The following is a 22182-nucleotide window of genomic DNA, read 5'->3' as shown; positions in this document are numbered from 1 at the left end:
AGTCTCGTGGAATCGCTTTAACGAACACATTGAATCGCGCGGAATCGTAGTTTCGAAAGAGGACGTCTTTGTTTCGACGTTGGCACTTCTTGTGATTGCAACTGTGATGTGACATGTTTCGTGGGTGAATGCTGTGTGACATTTCTGATAGACTGATCAGTTGAAATGTAAGTTCAATTTAATCTTTCTTTCATATTTTCTTATAAGTATTTGAAATGTTTTGATTGTGACGTAATTTCTAATAGATATATAAAGGATATCTGCATAAAATATAATAAAATTTATGATTTTTATCAGTTATTTCAACAGTTTTATGAAAAAAAACTATTTGTTGTTTATTTACTTTCAAGTTTAATTAATAAAAAATAATTAGTAAAGTTGTTATTTATGTAAGCAGCTTCTATTCAAATTTTTGTTGAAAATGTACACAAAATGGAAGATGCATAAGATTTTATGTCATTGACGTTTGGAATATGAGTGACTATTAAAAACGAAATTAAACATTTCATCTCGCTTTTATTGATGTGATATATAGATTATTATAAATACATCACAAAATGATATATAACATGATAGTAAAAATACTTTTTTATTCTAAATTGACTATACATCTTCATATATAATTTATTTTGCAATTCATGCTTACAACATTCTTAAAATAATTATATTATAGAATAAAGTAATTTCGATTGTAAATACAAGCATTTCAAAATAATATATCTTTTATATATCATTATATAAAATTTGAGATTATTTCTTTTTAAAAAAATGAAAATCTTATCGAAAATAAATATAAAAAAACATAAATATAAAAAAACATTAAATTTATTTTCAATGTATCTTTAACTTTTGTCAAAAATTTTCAAATAATATTAATAAATAATAATAACTTCTTTATTAATATTTTTAAAGTCAAAATGTTTAAATATATGTATGTACATTTAGAATTGTATAATTTGTATAACGAATAATAATTGATCACGTGCAAGTAAAAGTTCGGTAAAAGGGTCAAGCGAATTTATTAAGGCAATGTTCGAAGAAGCCGCTAAATCATCGTTTGGATCGACATATAGTTAATTGCTTTGATAAAGATATTATTGATCAGCTAAAATTAAATTTTAAAATGATTTTTAAAAAATATATTTTAACAATAAGAATGGTTTTTACACGTGGTTTGATTATCAATTCTCGTGACTGACAAAATTACCTTAAAAGCAACGATGTTTTTATCAGTCGCTTATCTTTTATCCAAATAATCATCTTAATCATCATAATTATGAAAGCATCATAAATAATATGTTTATTTATTGATAAAATAACTAAAATTATAGGATAGATATGAAATTTGAATAAAAGTTGAATAAAATTAAGGTTAGATTTTAGTAACAGTGGTTGACGAACCGCCAATTGTGAATCGATCGCTACGATCGAGTATTATCGATAGTTTACCACTTGCTCGTTACAATCGACAATGACGTCAAACTATTGTATCCATTGAAATAATATAGTATACTTATCCAATATCGTCAAATCGAATTTCTTCGATAAATGATTAATATCGATACTACAATCGATCATCGATAAATTATAATATGGCGTCAGTGTTTTTCAATTTGTTGTTATTTCTATATATCATTATTTCATTATTAATTTTTAAACATTTTTATAAAAATAACTTTAAAAATTCTTATCAAATTTCAATTAATTTATTAATGCTTTCAATAAAAAATATAATCAAATAGTAAAATCATTATCAATTTTAGAATTATTCATCTTGAAAATTTCGCACAAACAACTCGTAAAAAATTTTAAAATATTTTTGTGATTCTGCGAATATACTATTAAACTATCTTTCTAAGAAACATAAGAGAAAGAAACCAGAAAAAAAAACAGTGTATTGTTCTTCTGTTGGTTGAGGTTCATTCTCTAACATGAAACAAGTCTTCCACGTTTTTAGTTTCGTTTAAGAGGATACAGGAAACGAAGATTATAGATCATTGTTTAAACAAAGATTCTTGACCTCAAAATACGCTAGAACAGGTATAAATAATCAAGAAGAATATTTTATCTGTTTTATTTCTTAATATTTTAATATAAGATGAAATCCTTGATTTGCTGATTAATCTAAGTAAATACATCCTTTTGTCATTGTAGATTTTGAAATCTTAAATATTTTAAATTTCAAATTAAGATTTCAAATATCATACAATTATAGAAATACAAATATAAATGATTTTGCCATATTATTATTTTGTCATATTATTATTTTTGAGAAAGACAAATTATTATAAGAAAGAAATTTGTCCATTTATTTTTCAAAATAATTTTTTATTTGATTATAAGTCAGTGGAATCAAGATAAAACAATTAAATACAATGAGTCAAAAAAAATACAAAAAAAATACAATGATGATAAAGGTTATGTATGTATCTTTTTTTTTATTTCTATAAAGCAACATACGCGATTCAATTAGATTTATTAATCATGTTTGGATATTCCTTTTTTCTTAAACAACTTGTTCACTGCTTGCAATATATTTAACAATTGTTATAGAACTTTTCATATATTGAATAGAGAAAAATTGTTCATTGGTAGTTTTGTCCTTTTTTTTTTTAATAATTTAAAAAGTTATTATGGAAATTCTTCATTTCACATCACATTGCTAATAAGAAATTAAATGTTTCTTCAATATGTTTCTTCAATGATAATTATTTCAATAATTATATGATCAACAAAAAGATAAAAGAAAATAGATATTGATTTTAAGATTTTCTTAAATGATATTTGTCTTGATGGTAAATTTTTTCTTCAAAAATTGCATTATTAAATTAGAATTAGCAGAATATGATTTGTTATTTTAACAATCTTTGATGTTCCTTTGCTTTATGGTAATTTAACGATCATAGAAACTGTCAATCGTAAAGCTGAACAATCACGATTTTAGCACATTCCGATTACTATTCAGCTGACTCAAAAGTTATTGGATATTTTCCTTATAAATTTCTAGCAGTGCTTCATATATTAATAATTTTTTCATAGATTAATTATACACCTGCATAATTTACCATTTTTTTAATATTATTATTGTATATATTTTTTTATTCTTAATGAAGACTATTAAATTAATAGATTAAGACTGGAAATTTTAGCAGACAATTGACTTAAAATATTTATTCTAAATTTGACATTTATCAATTTAGAAATGACACTTGTATCTTGTTATACTGACAAGAGAAAAGTTTTTCAATCGTTTCGCTGCGAACGGTGATATTTTACGGTTCGCGAATATCGAATCGTAAGCTCGGGAATTGTTGGCGATAGTAAAATTATATAATGACAAAGTTCCTTAAAATGATTTTTATCATAGATGCCACGTAACTAATGTAAGCGAGTGTTCTATATTTTTCAAACCACTTTTCGTTATCTATCAATTTTGTCCTTTTTTTTTTCGACGTATAACCAGTTTCGCAAACCATGCTGTTAAATGTTAATGACGAATAGCGACAGAAATTGCTAGCAGAGTTTTCCAATGTTAACCAAATCGATATTTGATATCTCATCATGAATATTTGTGGATATAAAATTAACTACACTATAATGAAATGTATGTTTAAAATGCTTTTCTATTTTGTAAGTTTAATCATTATACTATATCTCAAGGGATATTGGAAACTTGAATTTTTTTTTAAATATCTGGATAATATCTGGAGGATGTGAAGGATAATTGATGGTGTTAGCGACGTTGCGTTTCTGACGCACTTTCTAAATTCCCGCGTAATACTTTTCAATTACTTTATGCAAATACCGGACACATTAGTCCATAAAGTATTTTTTTCTCTTGGCTCATAAATTACGCAAGCATTTCTTAAACTATTGTTGTAAATAAGCAATTTCTTAAGCAATGTGAGAATGGAACTTCAGATTTGAACTCTAAATCATAGAAATAGAATGTACATTTCCGGTAGCTATGAAAATACAGTAATTTTGATCGATCGTAAAAGTTCAGCATGTTGTTTACTAAGTAATGAATATAACAAATTTATGTTCTAAGTTGAACAAGTTATCACGAGTTTTGATTTATTTCTTGTAATTATTGGTGAAATTCTTAAGTTCTAGTAGAAATAATATAAATAGTGAAAAAGAATATTTCTTATCTAATTATTAATTAGATAAAAATAAAAGTTAACAAAGAATTATCTCTTTTTCTATCTTTATTTTTCAAATTGCAGACTATATAGCAACTTATTACAAATTAATACTTCAAAGTTCATTCAAACCAGTGAATGCCAGAAAATCGAAATATAATTTTCTCGTTGGAAGTGGCGATTTAATTCACAAAAGAGAGACGATAGAGCCATGTCTGGCAAGGCAGATTTAAAGCGTTGCACGAGCGGAGTTCGCGAAGGCGTAATCTTACATTTCTTCTCCGAATCTTCTCCGAAAAACCGGTTGGCTGGTTCTGATTCAGGCCGACCTTGAGTCAGTCAGCTTCAGGTCTGAAGTTCAGGGTTTTCGAAGTACTCTCTCTGTCGCGAGACTTTAATAAGCCCCGCGAGGACGCGAGTAACGCGACGAGAAGACAGAAAGAGAAGGAACTTATATGACGTCCGGGGGACGTGAGAATACCATGTGTAATAATAAACCGAACTGCGGCTGCCATGACGCTCGGAAATGAAACGGTGGACGGGCAACCAAAGACAATAAAAAGAAGGAAAAAGGACGATTCGAGGGAAGGCGAGAGAAGCTGATTCACCGAAAATAAGCGGCGATCTATTTTCGAATTCGGCTCTCTCGTACTTACGTGATGCGCCGTAGGAAAAACACTGGGTTTCGATTGCCCCATAAATCGATCACTTGAAACTTTTTCAAGCTATAAAATTAATCAAATTGAAAAATTCAAAGAAAGAATATTAATATTCGTTTCTCTTTTTATATTCTATTCTTTAAAAAAATTTCTAATTATCAAAATATTAATTAAAATTAAGATAAAATATTGAAAGGAAATATAATGTTCTTTTTTATTTTTCTTATTATATTGTTTTAGGAATGTTCCTAGTGATATTATTGAGAAAATTGCGTTATTGAATTACATAATTTCATGTTGACTATGAAAATTGTTAAAGTCGAATGATGATGGTTAATGTAAGGATATCAAAGGGAAAACCTGGTTGAGTCACTGTTGAGCATTAGAGATGGTATATGCGTATGTGTATGTATAAGTAGTTATGTATAAAGTATGTATAAGTGTATGTATAAGTTAGTCTAGAGTTGAATGGCTGCGAGTTTGGCTAGCAAGAGGTTAGTAGCTGGGAGTTCTGGTTTAATGAGGTTCACATGTTCGAGTCTCTATCGAATGAAGATAAGTTTCTCCGGTGCACCGGAAAGAAACTGTTTTCTTTTTTCATGAAGAACTTTAAATAATTCTTAGAACATAGAACATTTCATTAAAGTCAATTGTTAGCAATGAGCTCTTTCCATCAATTAGATGACACATTTCTTTGTATCCGGTGCATTAAGGTGAGGTTAATATTCTTAATGGACACCCAGTGTATATCGTATAACGCGTGGTCGTCTTTGCAGTTTGTAACTCAAGTCGTTGACTCCTTAGCATTCGACGGTATTAAAACAATGCAATATCGAAGTCCTTCACTCATGGCCACGTTGTGTAACATGATATCACGTTATTGTATATACTTAATTATTTCTCGTTACTTTCAAGAATTGTTTTAACTCGTGACTTGTGTGACAAAAATAAGTCTGCAAATAATCTATGCAAGGTTGCAAAGTTGATAATTACGATATTCTTATCGTTTCATTGAAGATAAAGGTACTTCTACTGTTCTTTAAATGCAATTTTATGCAAACAATAAAATGGCCATGTCAAACAAACTATAAATATCGCTTTTAATTTAACTTTCCATAGATTATTTATGCTTCGTTTCAACGAAATGCCAAATCATCGATTCGCCTGAGGCGTTCGTTCATTTGGGCCGGCCCTGTTCCTTTCGTAAAATCCAGTTATTCATTCCTATAATAAACTGTCATATTCATGCATCTCCAATGACGTAATGACAATGGAGAACAAGTTTCAATTGCAAACACAGGTCCCGTAAAAGGAGTTCCTCGATTTGCACCATGCAAATTATATATAAGACATTCTTCAGTTATCTTTAAAATTCATGGTATGTAATTTTCAAAATAAAACCTTCTCTAGGTCTCGAATGCAATTACTAATATGAATTAATATTTAAATTCAAAATCAATTGGTTACCATTGATAATTAATATAAACTATACTATTCTCTTACTTTATCTTTTCTTTTAATGTAAATTTACGTACATTATTAACTTAAATTTTAATTTAAATTTATTCATTGTTAATTAAAAAAATTGCAACAGATTTATAGATAGATATTTTTATTGCAGGAAGATGATTAGAATTATAGATAGTATCGTTGAGAGGTGAAAAAATTAGAGCAAATGAACGATCACATGATGATTATTTCTGTAAGGGAGTTTAAAAATTAATTAAACTCCTTAATTGGTGATGTTCTTGTATGCAATTAATTCGCCCGACAACGACCCGGCAACTTTTACCGTTTCTGATCCTTGCCGATTGTTCTTCAAGTGTGAAAGTCTTAAACGATTTCGTTTGGGCGCACATGCACGCAGTCGCGTGAAACTCTTCAAGTGCCCCTAACAGTACCTGGAAAGAAAGGAAAAGGAACAACGGCCGGAAGTGTCGCGCGTCGGCCATGATGCGGGACTCGTGCCTTCCTTTTATCGCGAGATAAGAGGAACAGCATTTACCATGCGTTGCGGGTACACTAATGGAAGGAGCCGGAAGTTGGTATGGTCACGATCGAAAACATGCCACGCGCGAATGCAAAATGTCATTTGAATATAAAGAGTTCTGTTATGTGACCTGTTGAAGGTCCGTTTTGTCACGACTGATGGCCTATTTCGCGTGTTGTAGAATTAATTTGCGAAGAATAAATCCGTTGATGATCTAAATAGGACGTTAAAATGGTACTGCGAGTTATTTCGATGGTTTAGAGGGAGGAAATCGATGGCCTAATATTGGCTTTTTATATCGTGAGTGACAACTGTTTCTATGTCAAAGAAATGAGGTATATTAATAAACAAGATCTCTTGAAAAACCTGTAATGTAAGATTTCAGGTTTGAAAAGCACGATAAATCACACGACCCCATATTTACGGATCATGCAAAAGTAAAAGGTATTCCAGTAAATTTTCAATTTAGAAACACTTGAGAATATGTAAGTACAGACTTTCTATTGAAGTTCTCCGAGCCTCTATTTGCAATAATGGAATTTTTATTTTCGGTGAAAACATTGGGATGCAAGGTTAAGAGGCTTGTGTACTAAGGCAAAAATAGAAAAGTGGTAAAATTATCACCGAAGAGGTAAATTTACGAGCGATGTGTGCTACTGGTTGGCAATGGTTCTAGAAAATGAAAAGAGCCGAGCTAATGATTTCAACCGATCCAGTGAAAAGCTGTCCTTCTTCTTCGCCAAACCGGGTAGCCGACAAAAGGCTAACCGGTTTCCGGAAATGGGTAATTTCTTTATTATACCCATCAGCGCGCACGATCTTTTTTTACAGGTACAAGTTTGTGCATGACCCCGCGGCATCTAACTATCATTCGAGAATAAAGCAACCAAGGTTAAAAATTTGCATGCACTTTGCTCATCATCAAATGAGCTTCCTACGCAGTGTTCCATTTTCATAAATAATCTTGAAATCGTGCAAAAATTGTATGATAAGATTTCTAAAGAGAAGTATCATCATAAAATGTTTTAATTAATAGAGAATTGTTTGAATTTGACAAGATTGATATTGCAATTTTTAATAACGTAATAAGTTGTTTTGTGATAGAGATTATTATAATGTTATTATAAGAGTATTTTCTTTAATATAATTTTCAAATCTTCAGATGAACTTTGAATTTCTTTTAAATAAGATTCAGTGACTTTTAAATGACCTTCAAATTATAGTAACATTTATATATCCTTTCCATAACCTTTGATGATCTTCAAATATCCTTATAATAATATGAAACTGATCTTGATTTTTACTTATTAATAGATTATATCTTCTATCATTTACAAATAACTTTTAAAAAATCACAAGTTTTTCAATTAATAATCTTTATTGTGTTATCATCTTATTTTTCAAGAAATATTTTTTTTTGCAATCACTCTAAATAGAGTTTAAATCTATATATATATCAAATTCCAAATATCCATTTGTTATTTAGCTAAATTATAAAATGAAATCATTATTTAAGAAAAGATGAGAAACAATATATATCAGATAAATTCAATCTTGTTACAATATTCTCACTGAGACTCGATTCCATAGTAATCATCAGGAAGATGAAATGAAATTCTGTTTTATTCAGTTGGATGAATATTTTTGGTGGATGCATCAGAACATGCTAGCCGGCCTCGTTAAAACGGCGTATAACTTTTCACAATGGAATCGGCGCGAAGGTGAACACGGACGAACACCTCGAAGGCCCTTTTTCCTTTGACTCATGAGATGACGTTGTTCCCTCGGTGAACGAACGCGACCCCATTTCTCGCGATGAAAAACGCAACAGTAAACTGCCTGTTTACGCGGCATCACGTGAAGAAGCTGTGACCGATTGGATCGCGTATCGAAGACAGCGGAAAATTGCCTCCAACCATCGGCTCGAGACCAGGTTTTTACTTTTTAATCCTTCTGCGTCAGCGAAACGCACATTGAAGTCGAAACTAGACCATGAAAGAAGGGCACGAACGTCTTTTAACTTTTAATTAGGGAAAAACAAGAAAAGATTGTTTCAGAAGGTTCAGAGGAATAGATTTCATGAGAGTTTTGTAATTCGAATTAACAATTGCCTCGAGTGTGAGGCTCGCTTTCGCTTTTAATTCTCTACTTGTAGAATAATTATTGGATTTGCAAGACTATAGAATAATTATTGATTCGACGCCTGGAATTAATATTAGAATTACAAAAGAAATCAAACTCATTGATTTTTTTTATTAAAAATATTGATCCTTATCTAATATGATTATGATATTAAATATTGATTTATAACTTAAATGCATATTATGGATCGATAGTACCATAATAAGATTAAAAAATTTGAAATAGTTAATTAAAATATTTTTTACTTTCAATTGATAAATTTAGAAGTTTCGCAACTCGTGTGCAAACAGAATGAAGCAACACATTAGGGAGAAAGAGCCGACAGTTGCAGCATACATTTAGCTACCCGCAGGTGGTGTTGCATTATTTTTTTTTTTATCACCATGTCGGTGTTTGCGTAACGAGACAGCGACCGCATGTCGATTCATCTAGTCATCTCTACCAGTAGAAAGTTAATTCAAACATTAGTAAGTCTTGTACATTCGCGTTTCTATGGAAATTCCTTAAGAGTTAATTGAAAAATTTAAAGGATGTTTAATCGATCAAATCTTTAAAAGAAAGTAGATATTTTTAGAGATAGAGAAGAAATGATTTACACCTTTGATACCTCTCTATAATTTTGAATATGACCGCATCATGCATGACTAGACAGAACAATGAAAACCGCCTTCACAACGCGATTGTTCGTAGCTCGCGAGAGTCGGTTGTTCTCACATATCTGCGGTGATTTAACATAAAATCAGCCGAGAAATTAGTCATCGAGCAAAAGGTCACGACCGAGACAATGACTCACATCGATTCCCCTTTAGGATGAAGAAATGATCGATCGTGATCGAAACTGTTGACTAAACGTTTTGCATTAATTCTTCCATATATATATATATATATATGTTAAGAATACGAAAAAGCAAATGTACAATGCTTTTTTAATTTCTTTGGAAAAATTTCTTTTATAAAACTATCAGAACCAGGTCAAATATCGTGATAACCTACATATACATTCGAGTTTAATGATTCAGCTCTTCTATATACTTGATATATAAAATTAAATAAATGATTAGGAATAATTTTTTGAAAAAAAAATTTTTTCTGAAAAAAAATATAACAAAATAATATAAGTAAGCAACATATATTGCTGAATATTGTTTAGATAATTTTTCTTTCGAAAAACATAAAAAAAGATAAATAAAAATAATAAAATATTCTATAAGATATGATTATGGAAATACAACCTTCATAATTTTAGATATAGTAGATACAATCCAACATTCGTTCATTGTTGCAATCAATTGTCCAAGAAGATTCGATTATATTATTTGTGAATGTTTTTTTTTTCAACTATTAATTTTAAATTCACAAAACGTAGTTAATAGTGGAAAAAAATATCATTATAAATTATAGCCTTTGAAAATAGATATCTCGTTAATCAAGCAACGAGTCAAGATGTCGAATAGTGACTTTAACAACTTGTCCCGGTATATTTATATCATTTGTACGTAGTCTTGGCTGCGAACAGACTCGATTTTTTCATTCACGTTGAAAGTTTTATGAGTCTGCAGTTCGATGATTTTATTTTTGAAATTTGAAATTTTTTGTATTTCAGCTATTTTTTTTGAAGTTGGATATCTAAAAAAATATATACATATTATTCTTAATATTTTAAATTAAATTAAAATTGATTGATTTTTTTTTCTAAAAACTGAATGCTAATATTTTTTTCTAATTTAACATATTATTTATAACTTACTTATTTACTTTATACATATATATTGTTTCTATTCATATCTTTAAAAAAGTTGCATGAAAAGAAAGAAAGATTGGTGAAAAAGTTTCATCAAGATATTTCTATACCGTGCAAATGAGATCATTTCCGAAGTAGCGAAAGAAAACTGGCAAACAACTCTATATGCAACGTTCCATCGAGCATCAGAAGTGGAAACGACAGCATTATGACTTCCGATTCGCAGAAAGTGTCCCGAGATTTATAGAGTTATTGTGAGGGAGCTCGTTGTTGACCGAGTCGTTGACCCTGCAAAAAGGATTGATTAGATTCGAGAAATTCTATCCCCTATTTTATCCCCAAATATAAACAACAACTATATTTCGAGTATGAAATTGAACAAGTCTTAAAAAAAAAAAGTACATACGATATAAAATCAGTTTTTTTCTTCAGTTTTTTAAACGATGAAAAATATTATATAAATTGATACAGATTGTAATCATCAAATTAAGATAAAATACGAGTACTTTATTTCTTAAGTAACAATACTATGTAATGGCATAGAATTAATTCATTATTATTTATCTTCGAAATAATTTTCTAACTTTTTTAAATTTCTTAATTAATTAGATTTTTATACGTATATTTAACATTACTTTAAAATTTATAATTTCTTTCATTAACATTTCAATTTTACTGAACATTTTTAATTCAATAACAAGTTTCGTTGAAAAATTGTACATTAGATATGTCTCTTAATACTTGTAAAACATATTGCTATCGAAAAACAATATTCAATGGCAATAAAAGTTTATTTACGCGGAGAAAAGAATCAGAATTTGCATACCGTGATTTGCGGGCGGTCATCGATTGACTCCTCGTACCGATAAGAACGAGGTCATGAAACGCATTTACCAGAAACTACGTGTATTTCATCTATATTTTCTCGAGTTGCATTTGTTCCAGTGTTAATACAACATTCGTCGTGATCACATTTAAATATCCATTATTATTCCTTCATCGTGATCAATTATTTCTTTTTGTCTTTATCAATATCATTATTATCGCTCTCTCCTTAGAAATTCGAGAATCATGAAGCAAAGGTAAAAATTTAAAAAAAGAAAATATCGAATCAATTTGTTTGAACTAATATTTTGTCTATTCTTCTCTTTGTTGTTACTGTTGTTTGGAAAACTGGTTAAACGTTCCTTTAAATTAATAAAAACACACAAGTAGATGAATATAATGATAACAAACAAGAAATGATAATATATATTTGTGCTGTTGCACCGTTACAATTGCACGCATCGTCTGCGAAAAATCCGGATAGATTAGATTAGATTATACTTACATATATAAATACAATTTTTTTGACGATAAAATTTTTTAATACATTTCTCTCTTCCTCTTTCCATCTTTTTATTCTTGCTTCTTTCATCATATTCTGAACAATTTAATAGATATTAAAAATAGTAATTAAAAAGAAAAGAAGAAGATTATTACCATGCAAATTTTTTCACATTTAAAAAAATCTTCGCAATTGATGAACGAATATTATCTTTAAATATTATTCAATCTTTTCAAAATCATCAATCGATATTTTTACAAAAACATAAGAGAGATCTTCTAAATCTAAATATAAGGAAGAATGATATTATTCGAAATGAAAAAAAAATTGAATCTCATTCCTCACCTGAATGTATTGTATCTCGTCTGAATTTATTGGCGTATCGATAGCGAATGATAGAACGGTGAGGAGGTAGGAGAAGTTGCATATAGCCGATGATAAACCGAAGGTGGACACTGTTAAGTCGTTCTTGAGTAGCGGCTGTTGGTGAACCTATTCTCCAGCGTGTCTCGATCTTCCTAGTGAACGTGTCAATTACGGTGTAGTTAGTGTGTAAATTGTACGATTACTAAAAATAAAATAATAATGGAATCAATGATGCTTGCTTTTAGCATCTGGAGGCTCGTTAATCTTGGATTAGCTGATCAATTTATTACTTGGAATGACTTAAATCACATGGTGTTCTTGATGAAGAAAAAAATTTTGAATCGGTTTTATTTCTTTCTTGAGAAATATCTATATATAGCAGAATAAATTGTGGATCGTACATTATTGATATATTTAAACGAGAAAAAAAGAAATGTTCAATAGAAATTATTATTACGGTATTAAAAATATAAATTTAAATATATGATTTTACGAATAAGACGTACCTGAAAAGTCCATAATACGTAACATCCAATTAACAATTCATGACTCGATAAGAACTGAAGAACACAAGTGACGTGTTTCGAAAAATCGAGGTCGCGAGTTTTTTTTTTGCTTTCTGATCGCGAATATTTTCCGTTGGAAAAGCTCGAAACTAAAAATAATGTTCGTCAATGGAAGAACGGAAGGTCTTGAGTGATCGATTCGAAAAAAAATTTTGTCTTGATTTGATTGAAAAGGGCAAAGAACTTTTCGTTTTATTTCATATTTGTTTTTCACGAATTTTGATAGTATAATAAAAAACGGTGCGAGTGAAAAAATGATACAAATTGAAAAGTTTCGCGGCGCTTAAATACACAAAAAAACCATATAACCATATAATGATCAAATCATTTGTGGATATCTTCATTTTTAATTGAACTTCGATAATAGTTAATCTCATATTGATAAGGGGGAGCATTTTGCAATAGAATTTTTACCAATAATATATGAACATCTCGTACAATTTCTGTTATTTCTTTGTTTTTTATTTGGACAATTCAATTACGAAACTTGTTACATTTTTGATCTGGACTAAGTTATAATAGAGCATGTTACTTAATTTACAATTTTGATAATTTTTTTATCAATATAATCAATAATAAATATATCACTTTAATCTTGTACATTTTTTCTTCGATAATAATTTTTCCAAGAATCCAATCTTTTTTTATATAAAAATTCATTTTTTTGTTTACATAATAATAATATAATAATAACATTATATATTTTTACATTTTTTTTATAATTTATATAATAGCTTTAATTAAATAATCAAATATTTTAAAAATTTTCATAAATATAATATTATTTATTTCATTTAATTAAACGAGTCGTCCCATGTAATTACTTTCTTAACGATCTCTTTCCAAATAATTCTTCTTTTCAAATAGTTCTTACCATTGCGAAAGAATCTGTATTCTTAGAAGCATCCAAAACGGCAATGACCGCGATTTACAGTTCGCATTTATGGTAACGTGCCGTTGATTAATTGGTATAGTTTTCGAATATATCATATTCGATCTTATAATTTCTTTCATCACATTGCATCGATCTATTATTTGTTCTCATATTGGTCAACAATGTGAAATGACATCATATATCTTTTTTAGAATAAATTTCAAAGAATGTAAGACCTATCACAAAAGAATTGAAAAAAAAGAATCTCACAAAGGAATTCGAAGCAATTAATCTTTTCTTTAGCTTTAATTGGTTCGACGATCAATTGGGTCATAAAATTGACTAACATTTACGTAATGTTCCATTTTACCAAATGATATTTTTAAAAGAATACTCATATATAAAATCTAATCAAGACGATATATAAAAATCGATGTTATTAACAATATCTCGGTCCATCATTATCTTTATCGATCAATGTACAATACAAATCTCGTATTTGTACATATTTTCAATTTGTATTTATCAGAGAAAAAGAAATTCGATACAAGAATAAGAGAAAGAATATAAATATTGTGATAATAATAAAATATTTATTTTACGATTTTCGTGAAATGATAAATCATCGATAAGAATCAAAATATTTTTATCGATTTTAATCGATCAATTTTTATACGTTGGTAAAATTTATATTGGAAAAATATTTATTTTATCAAAAATAATGATTGAAAATTGAATGAAAATGTCAATTTTAATTGATCATAGAAGATTATCGAGCGAAATCGAGATCGACTTTCCACGTAGGCCGCGTATCTTATCGCGAGATCTAACATTAGATTTCACAGGAAAGCACAACGAATAGCAGTTGCGAGAGCACCATCACTGATTCCGTGCTTTGCAGTAATCTGTGATTAATTAATTCTTTAATCCGTTTTTTTTTTTTTATTATTGCACAGAGTACAAGGACATTGAAGAAATATGGGGTGAGTTTTTTTTGAGATTCGTTCATTATTTTTAAAAAAAAGATCTCATCGTTAATAATTATTCATAATCTTTTCCATTTTCTTCTTTTCCTTTTTTTGTATTCAAATAATTTATATCGATCTTGATTTGAACGAAAAAAATTTTATTTTGAATGAAGAAGATCTATAAAATTCCATCCCACGTGTAGCTAGATGTATAAATTCTTATACATGACTGGCAAGATTCTAGAAGGGTGGTGCACATCCTGCTTTGCACAATACAGCTAAGTTTGGTTTAACCCCGAATGGGAAGGGTGGGATAAAAGCCCATTCTATTTCTTCTTACTCGATTGATAGTCGTCTACCTGAAACTTTCGGTGATATTTTAGTCTCTGAGTTGAAGTTTGATCATAAGAATCGTTAAAGAGTGAGTTAAGTGTATTACTCGTTCGTAGATATTAAGATTAATGTACATATAATATATGTTTTGTAACAATACTGAAATTGAAATACTGTTGTTTTCATTCGTTTAGAAGTAATTTTTGATTTAATTTTTATTATATTCATATTTGTGAAACTGATTTCGTTTTATTAAATGAAGTAGTAAAATTGTTGTTCTCCACATTACAACTTTTTATCGATTTCCTACCGTCTATCAACATTACTTCTATATCTAATCAGTGATTTTATCATCTGTAATTCTGTTAATTATCTCGCTATGCGAATTCGAAAATAATAAATTTTTAAGAAAAAAAAGGAGAATACATATTCACTTTCTATCAAAAACATATATATATATGTAGATGATCCTTAATTAAATATCCTTAATTAAATATCCTTAATAAATAAGTGTGTATAATTATAATTGTATATAATGTAAATAAAAATCAATATCTGCATCTTTTTAATAATTATAAATACAAAAACTCTAAAGATCTAGTATTAAAAACATATTTCGATTAAATTAAAAAAAAAATCTATAAAATTATGTAATTATTTTTATAAGGAAAAATTAATTGGATAATTTGATAACAATTTTTCAATATAAATTTGTCAGTTCTTTAATCCTTTTGTGTTACATAATGAGGTTCCCGAAGTTTCGGAAACAAGGAGAGAAATCAAATGATTTTTTTTGCTTGCGATTTTTCCATCACGCATATCCGTGTCAATGCGACCACACACGGAAAATCGACACCGATCGCGTGAAGCACTGTCGAAGTTCAGGGTGTTGATTTCAGTTCCGGCGGTCGAACAATACTTGTAGTCCGCACTTTCTCGCGTTCAGTATCGAGTAACATCCACGAGAAATCGACGTATATACATCTTGATCACGACCAATTTCACGATTCTTTACCGTTGATCGATTATAACATGGGATCAGGCAAGAACGATGGAAACAATAGATTTCTAAAACAATATATATAATCAATTTCTTAAAAAGTGTTCATTATCACTGTAACATTTTAAAAAATAAAAAAAATAAAAATGATAATTTAAAAAATTACTGTTAAAAAAATATTTGTTTAAATAAATATTTGAACTTCTTAAATAAAAATAAAAATTTGGACGGAAGAAATTCAAAGATAAAATTTCATAAAAATATTTAAAAACATTTTTTTTTTTAATATTCTATCTTCTTTTCTTTTCTTTATTTTAATGAAATTTAAATTATCCATATCTTATTTATGCAAAATTTTATATATTGTTTTTAATTTGTACCTTACTTATTTCAGCGAGAAAAGCGTATCCGATACTGGAGGTAATAAACATCAGAAAGACAAGGCTCCGAATATCCCCAAGAGTGGCCACGAGGTACGTAAAAACATGGAACGTGGTCTGCACGAGCGGGATCGTGTTGGTGTCCAGGACTTCGTTCTCCTCGAGGATTTCGAGAGCGAGGTGGCTTTTATCGATAATCTACAAAAGCGTTTCAATGAGAATCTAATCTATGTAAGTAAAAGATATTTTTTATTAAACAGTTGTTCTTAAAAGAATCTGGAAGCATGGTTCTGCTTTCTTATTGTCAAACATAAATGTATATCTATAAATAAAAATAAAAAATATATATATAACAAAAATACTTAAAAAATATATATATAAATTTGATTTTTGAGATTTATTTATAGAAATATATTAAAAATTTTATTTAATTCGATATCGAGAATCAATAAAGTTAAATTTATAGGACTTTTTTTTTATCTTGTTTAAATTTAAATAGGTAGGAAGTAATGTCTTGATAAGCATTTATTTGTTAGATTATTATTCGCAAACTTATTATCAGTTCGTTCAAGGAACAACAGCGCACGTTTTGGATAAAGATTGTTGAGAAAGATTATAAAATAAAATGAAGCGTTGTTTAAAAAATGAAGAGATTTAAAAATATAAGATAATATTTATCTATTATCATTCCATAGATAAATTTTTTCAACTTATTTTGAATTTTTTATTTCTAAAATTAATTTTACATTTACAACTATATATGCAGAAAATATACTAATTCAATTATTTGTACTTCAAATATATTTTTAAAAATATATAATTCAATTTAGTAAGATAATTTAATTCATTAATAAATTGCTTTTCTATACTTATAACAATTTTATTTTTTATTTCTGTATTCAAATTTTTCTCCTTTCTATCTTCCAGACATATATTGGTCAAGTGCTGATATCAGTGAATCCCTACAAGAAATTACCAATTTATAATCCAGAAACTATTCAGTACTATCACGGAAGAAACTTCTTTGAGGCTGCACCACACATGTAATAAAAGATATTAAACTATAAAATATGATTGATAATTCAAGTCTTTTTTTTTTTTTTCAGTTTTGCGCTTGCTGATACTGCTTATCAGTCTTTGTTGAAGGAGAATTTGGATCAATGTATTCTCATCTCTGGTAGGAAGCAAGTTAAAGCAAGTTAAGGATTGGGGCTAGTTATAATGATAAATCTGAACCTATAAGATTGAATTGCTAGAAAAATCTAGATTTTGCATTAAAGATTTTAATAATTTAAGACATAAAATTTGATTCAATTTATATAAATATAAATTTATATAATTCAAAAATTTTATTAAAAAAATTATAATTTTATAATATATTATATATGTCTTTTACATTCATAATGAAAAATTTACAAAAAATAATTATAAATAATATATAATTACTAGAAATATGTAATAAAGTTAATCGAACAAATAAAAAAAATAATTATAAATAGTATATAATTACTAGAAATATGTAATAAAGTTAATCGAACTTAAAGATGATTCTACTTTTACAACAATGTAATAAATGATACCAAAGATAGATTTAACATTCTTAGAATTAATTGTGTAGGCGAATCCGGTTCAGGAAAAACTGAAGCTTCGAAAAAAGTACTAGAGTTTATTGCGGCTGCCACCGGTCACAAGAAACAAGTGGAAGAAGTAAATGATAAATTAATCGGTAGTAATCCGGTGCTCGAAGCTTTCGGAAACGCGAAGACTAATCGGAATGATAATTCATCGCGTTTTGGCAAGTACATGGATATCCAATTTAATTTTCAGGTACAAATAAAACAATATCTCATTGTTTGTATCATCAAATAGCATTAATATATTTTATCAAATAGCATTGAATTATTTTAAATATTATTTTAAATATCCATATTTATTTATTTTTACAAAAAAATATTTCATATATCAATAAAAAATTTAATATCTTTTCAGGGAGATCCAATCGGTGGAAACATTTTGAATTATCTACTCGAGAAATCACGAGTAGTGCATCAATCTTTAGGAGAACGTAATTTCCATATATTTTATCAATTAATAGCCGGAGCTAATGAGGAAACTTTGCGGAAATTATATCTAAAAAAAAACTTAGATACATATTATTATCTCAGTAATGGAGTAAGTTATTTTATTTTATAATTAATCAATTATAATGTAAATGTATATTATAAATTATTTTAAATTATATTTAGACAAAAGACACTATAAATAATATCGATGATGTTTCTCAATATAATGAAGTTATGAAAGCAATGAAAACCATGGAAATGAGTCAAAAAGAACAGGATGACTTATTTGCAATAGTGGCATCAGTATTACATATGGGAAATGTTGGTTTTACCGAAGAAGATGGTGTCGCGCAAATTTTGAAGCCAGCTTCTGTTGAAGCTGTTGCTTCGGTAAATTTATATATATCATTTATAAATTTGAATTTTTTTTTATTCATATGATAGAAATTAATCGATTAATAATTATTTTCAATTTTTCTATTTTATTTACAGTTATTGGGTTGCGACATCAAACAATTAGCAGAGGCTTTTACAAATCGCACTATAGATGCTCATGGTGATGTGGTTATTTCTCCACTAAACAGAGAATTTGCCATTTATGCACGAGATGCATTAGCAAAAGCTGTATATGATAGATTGTTCACATGGCTGGTGACTAGATTGAATAAATCTTTGCAACCTATTAATAATCCTAAAAAGAAAATGGTCATAGGAATTTTGGATATTTATGGTTTCGAAATTTTTCAGAAGAACAGGTATATAATCTCTAAAATTAAATAATATTTCTTTTAATAACGATTTATTGAAGGTATCGTTCAACAGCTTCGAACAATTTTGTATAAATTACTGTAATGAGAAATTACAACAACTATTTATTCAATTAACGTTAAAGTCAGAACAAGAGGAATATTTAAGAGAAGGAATAACATGGGAAAATGTTCAATATTTTAATAATAAAGTTATATGTGATTTAATTGAAGAAAAATATAAAGGTATTAATTTGAATTCATAGATTAATGAAAATTGTATACATAATATATTTTATTTATTTATATTTATAGGTATAATATCTTTAATGGATGAAGAATGTCTTCGTCCTGGAGAACCAACAGATTTAAGTTTTCTGGAAAAATTAAATGTAAACTTAAACAATCATCCCCACTATATAAGCCATATGAAAGCGGATCTACAAACGCAAAAAGTTATGGGGCGTGATGTATGAAATCAAATTTCTCAATTTCTTATAATTTTCTAATATAACATTTTTACATAGTTATACATTTTAGGAATTCAGATTAGTGCATTATGCTGGCGAAGTAACATATAATGTTCGTGGGTTTCTTGAGAAGAATAATGATTTATTATATAGAGATTTACGTGAAGTAATGTCACATACGACGAATTCAATTATTAAGGTACTTTCATCAAATTACACAAATATTGTTTCTTTAGTTTTTTTATATTAAATATTGTAATTTTATAGAACGTGTTTGATGTAAAAGATTTGACAAGCAAAAAACGACCAGATACCGCTATTACACAATTTAAAAATAGTTTAAATAATTTAGTGGAAATTCTTATGGGGAAAGAACCTTCATATATTCGTTGTATAAAACCTAATGATTATAAAATGCCCAGTAAGTTTCAATGATTTCTGTTTTATTATATTTGAAAAATATTTTACATATCTTAGAATAATTGTAATATTGTTTTAGATCAATTCAACGATAAAATTATCTTGCATCAAGTAAAATATTTAGGTCTTATGGAAAATCTAAGAGTGAGACGAGCTGGTTTTGCCTATAGAAGACCATATAAACAATTTCTACAACGTTATAAATCTTTATGTCCACAAACGTGGCCTAACTATCATGGTTCTGCTAAAGAAGGTGTACAAATCCTCGTATGTCATCTTGGTTTCGAACAAGATGAATATAAGATGGGCAAGTAAGAACAAAAATTTTTAATAAATAAATATAATAATTTTTAATTTTTATATATTAGAAATATATCTAATATTAGATATAATTTTGATATAGCACAAAATTATTCATTCGATTCCCTAAAACATTATTCGATACGGAAGATGCTTTTCAAATGAAGAAACATGATATAGCTGCTATTATTCAAAGTAAATGGAAATGTATACTAATAAGACGAAGATATCTTCATTTGAGACAGGCAGCAATAGTTTTTCAAAAGTATATTCGAAGATGGTTAGCAAAACGTGAAGCTGAAAAGAGACGAAAAGCAGTTATTACTATTCGACGGTTATAAATCAATTTCCTTATTTAAATATGTGCTTAATATTTTAAATATCAATAATATATTAAAATAATTTTATACAGATTCATCGAAGGATTCATTACACGAAATGGGCCACCAACTGAAATTAATGTTGCTTTTCTCGAATTAGGAAAAAAACAATGGTTAATTAAACTCTCTAAAACACTTCCAGTTGGTATTTTAAATAATCATTGGCCACCATGTCCATATATTTGTCGAGAAGTAAGTTATATAAGTTTATATTTTTATATTTAATCGTTTCTTTATAAAAAAAAAATTATGATTGAATTTAGGCTTCTGAACATTTACGTATCATGTACAAAAAATGGAAAGCACGTAATTACAGATTAGCTTTGTCAAAAACAGATAAAAAACAGTTCGAATTAAAAATTTTAGCTGAATTTTTATTCAAAGACAAAAAGAAATCGTATGCAAAAAGTTTTGGACAAAAATTCCAAATTGATCGACTTGGTGCCGAACACATAATGTTGAAAGAAAACTTTATTAATAATATTCTTTCCAGAGATGAAACTATACAAGTAAAAAGTTTTTTATACTTAAAATTTACATTTTTTAAATTTTAATCAAAATGAATTTATTTTTCTTTTGCTTTTTTTAGTATATAACTCCTGTTATTAAATATGATCGACATGGTTACAAGCCCCGCGAAAGAGTACTAATTTTAACAGAAAATGCTGTATATATTTTAGACATCTTAAAAACATTCAAACTTAAACATCGTTTACCTTATAAATCCATTTTAGAATTAGTTGTTACTGGAGAATCAGATAATTTATTGATTGTTAGGATACCACCCGAATTAAAAAAGGACAAGGTTTGGTTTATTATGATGTTTAAAAACATAAATAAAATATATCTATTTATTGTTATATTGATTTAAATACATATGGTATTCTGTTTAGGGTGATTTAATTTTGGAAGTGCCACATATAATAGAAGCATTAACAAAAGCAATTGATATTACTAACAATCCAAATATTCTTAAAATTGTTAATACAGAATCGTAAGTATAAATATAAATGATTTATATTATTAACAGTGTATGTATTAATCTAAAGAATATTTAATTATTTTTCAGAGTCTCACATAAACTAGTCAGCGGTAAAGAAGGTGTAATCGAATTCAGAACTGGTACAACTCCAGCCATTAGTAAAAACAGACAAAGCGGACATTTACTAGTGGTAAATAGAACATTCAGTGACATGGAATATTCCAAATAAAATATAACTTTTAATTTGTATTTATGTATTGTATTTATAATATTCTAGGTGGCCTCTCCATAATATCCAAACAATATTTTAAATGATCTTGTACTTAGAAA

At 28.0% G+C, this 22182-nt stretch overlaps 1 protein-coding gene and 1 long non-coding RNA gene across 6 annotated transcripts; one reads left to right on the top strand and one right to left on the bottom strand.

The window, feature by feature from the left end:
* The first annotated feature begins 30 nt into the window (after window positions 1-30).
* LOC122719124 (unconventional myosin IC) lies at window positions 31-22178 on the top strand. Of its 3 annotated transcripts, none has more exons than XM_043944693.1 (21): window positions 12444-12563; window positions 14767-14793; window positions 16506-16722; window positions 17419-17534; window positions 17598-17668; window positions 18110-18318; window positions 18481-18663; window positions 18738-18944; window positions 19047-19309; window positions 19377-19546; window positions 19616-19770; window positions 19841-19969; window positions 20038-20191; window positions 20270-20501; window positions 20594-20824; window positions 20903-21062; window positions 21134-21379; window positions 21460-21675; window positions 21764-21864; window positions 21940-22042; window positions 22130-22178. In XM_043944693.1, the coding sequence occupies exons 2-21, from the start codon at window positions 14789-14791 to the stop codon at window positions 22142-22144; spliced, it is 3183 nt and encodes a 1060-aa protein (XP_043800628.1). In that variant the 5' UTR covers window positions 12444-12563; window positions 14767-14788; the 3' UTR covers window positions 22145-22178. The 3 variants fall into 3 exon arrangements, with proteins under 3 accessions (XP_043800630.1, XP_043800628.1, XP_043800629.1); XM_043944694.1 differs by having other exon boundaries at window positions 12496-12552; XM_043944695.1 differs by lacking the exons at window positions 12444-12563; window positions 14767-14793 and adding an exon at window positions 31-167.
* LOC122719127 lies at window positions 8239-12206 on the bottom strand. 3 transcript variants are annotated; one of them, XR_006347512.1, is made up of 4 exons: window positions 11504-12206; window positions 10788-10965; window positions 10169-10562; window positions 8239-10025 (listed from the first exon to the last, which is right to left on the bottom strand). It is a non-coding gene; the product is annotated as an uncharacterized LOC122719127 (long non-coding RNA). The 3 variants fall into 3 exon arrangements; XR_006347513.1 differs by having other exon boundaries at window positions 8239-10562; window positions 11504-11864; window positions 12008-12206; XR_006347511.1 differs by having other exon boundaries at window positions 8239-10562; window positions 11504-12199.
* Window positions 22179-22182: the final 4 nt, after the last annotated feature.

This window comes from Apis laboriosa, unplaced genomic scaffold (assembly GCF_014066325.1).
Source record: "Apis laboriosa isolate Shangri-la unplaced genomic scaffold, ASM1406632v1 scaffold703_cov156, whole genome shotgun sequence".
NCBI lineage: Eukaryota > Metazoa > Arthropoda > Insecta > Hymenoptera > Apidae > Apis > Apis laboriosa.
The sequence above is the reverse complement of the archived record's forward strand: the minus strand, read 5'-3'. Positions and strand labels throughout refer to the sequence as shown.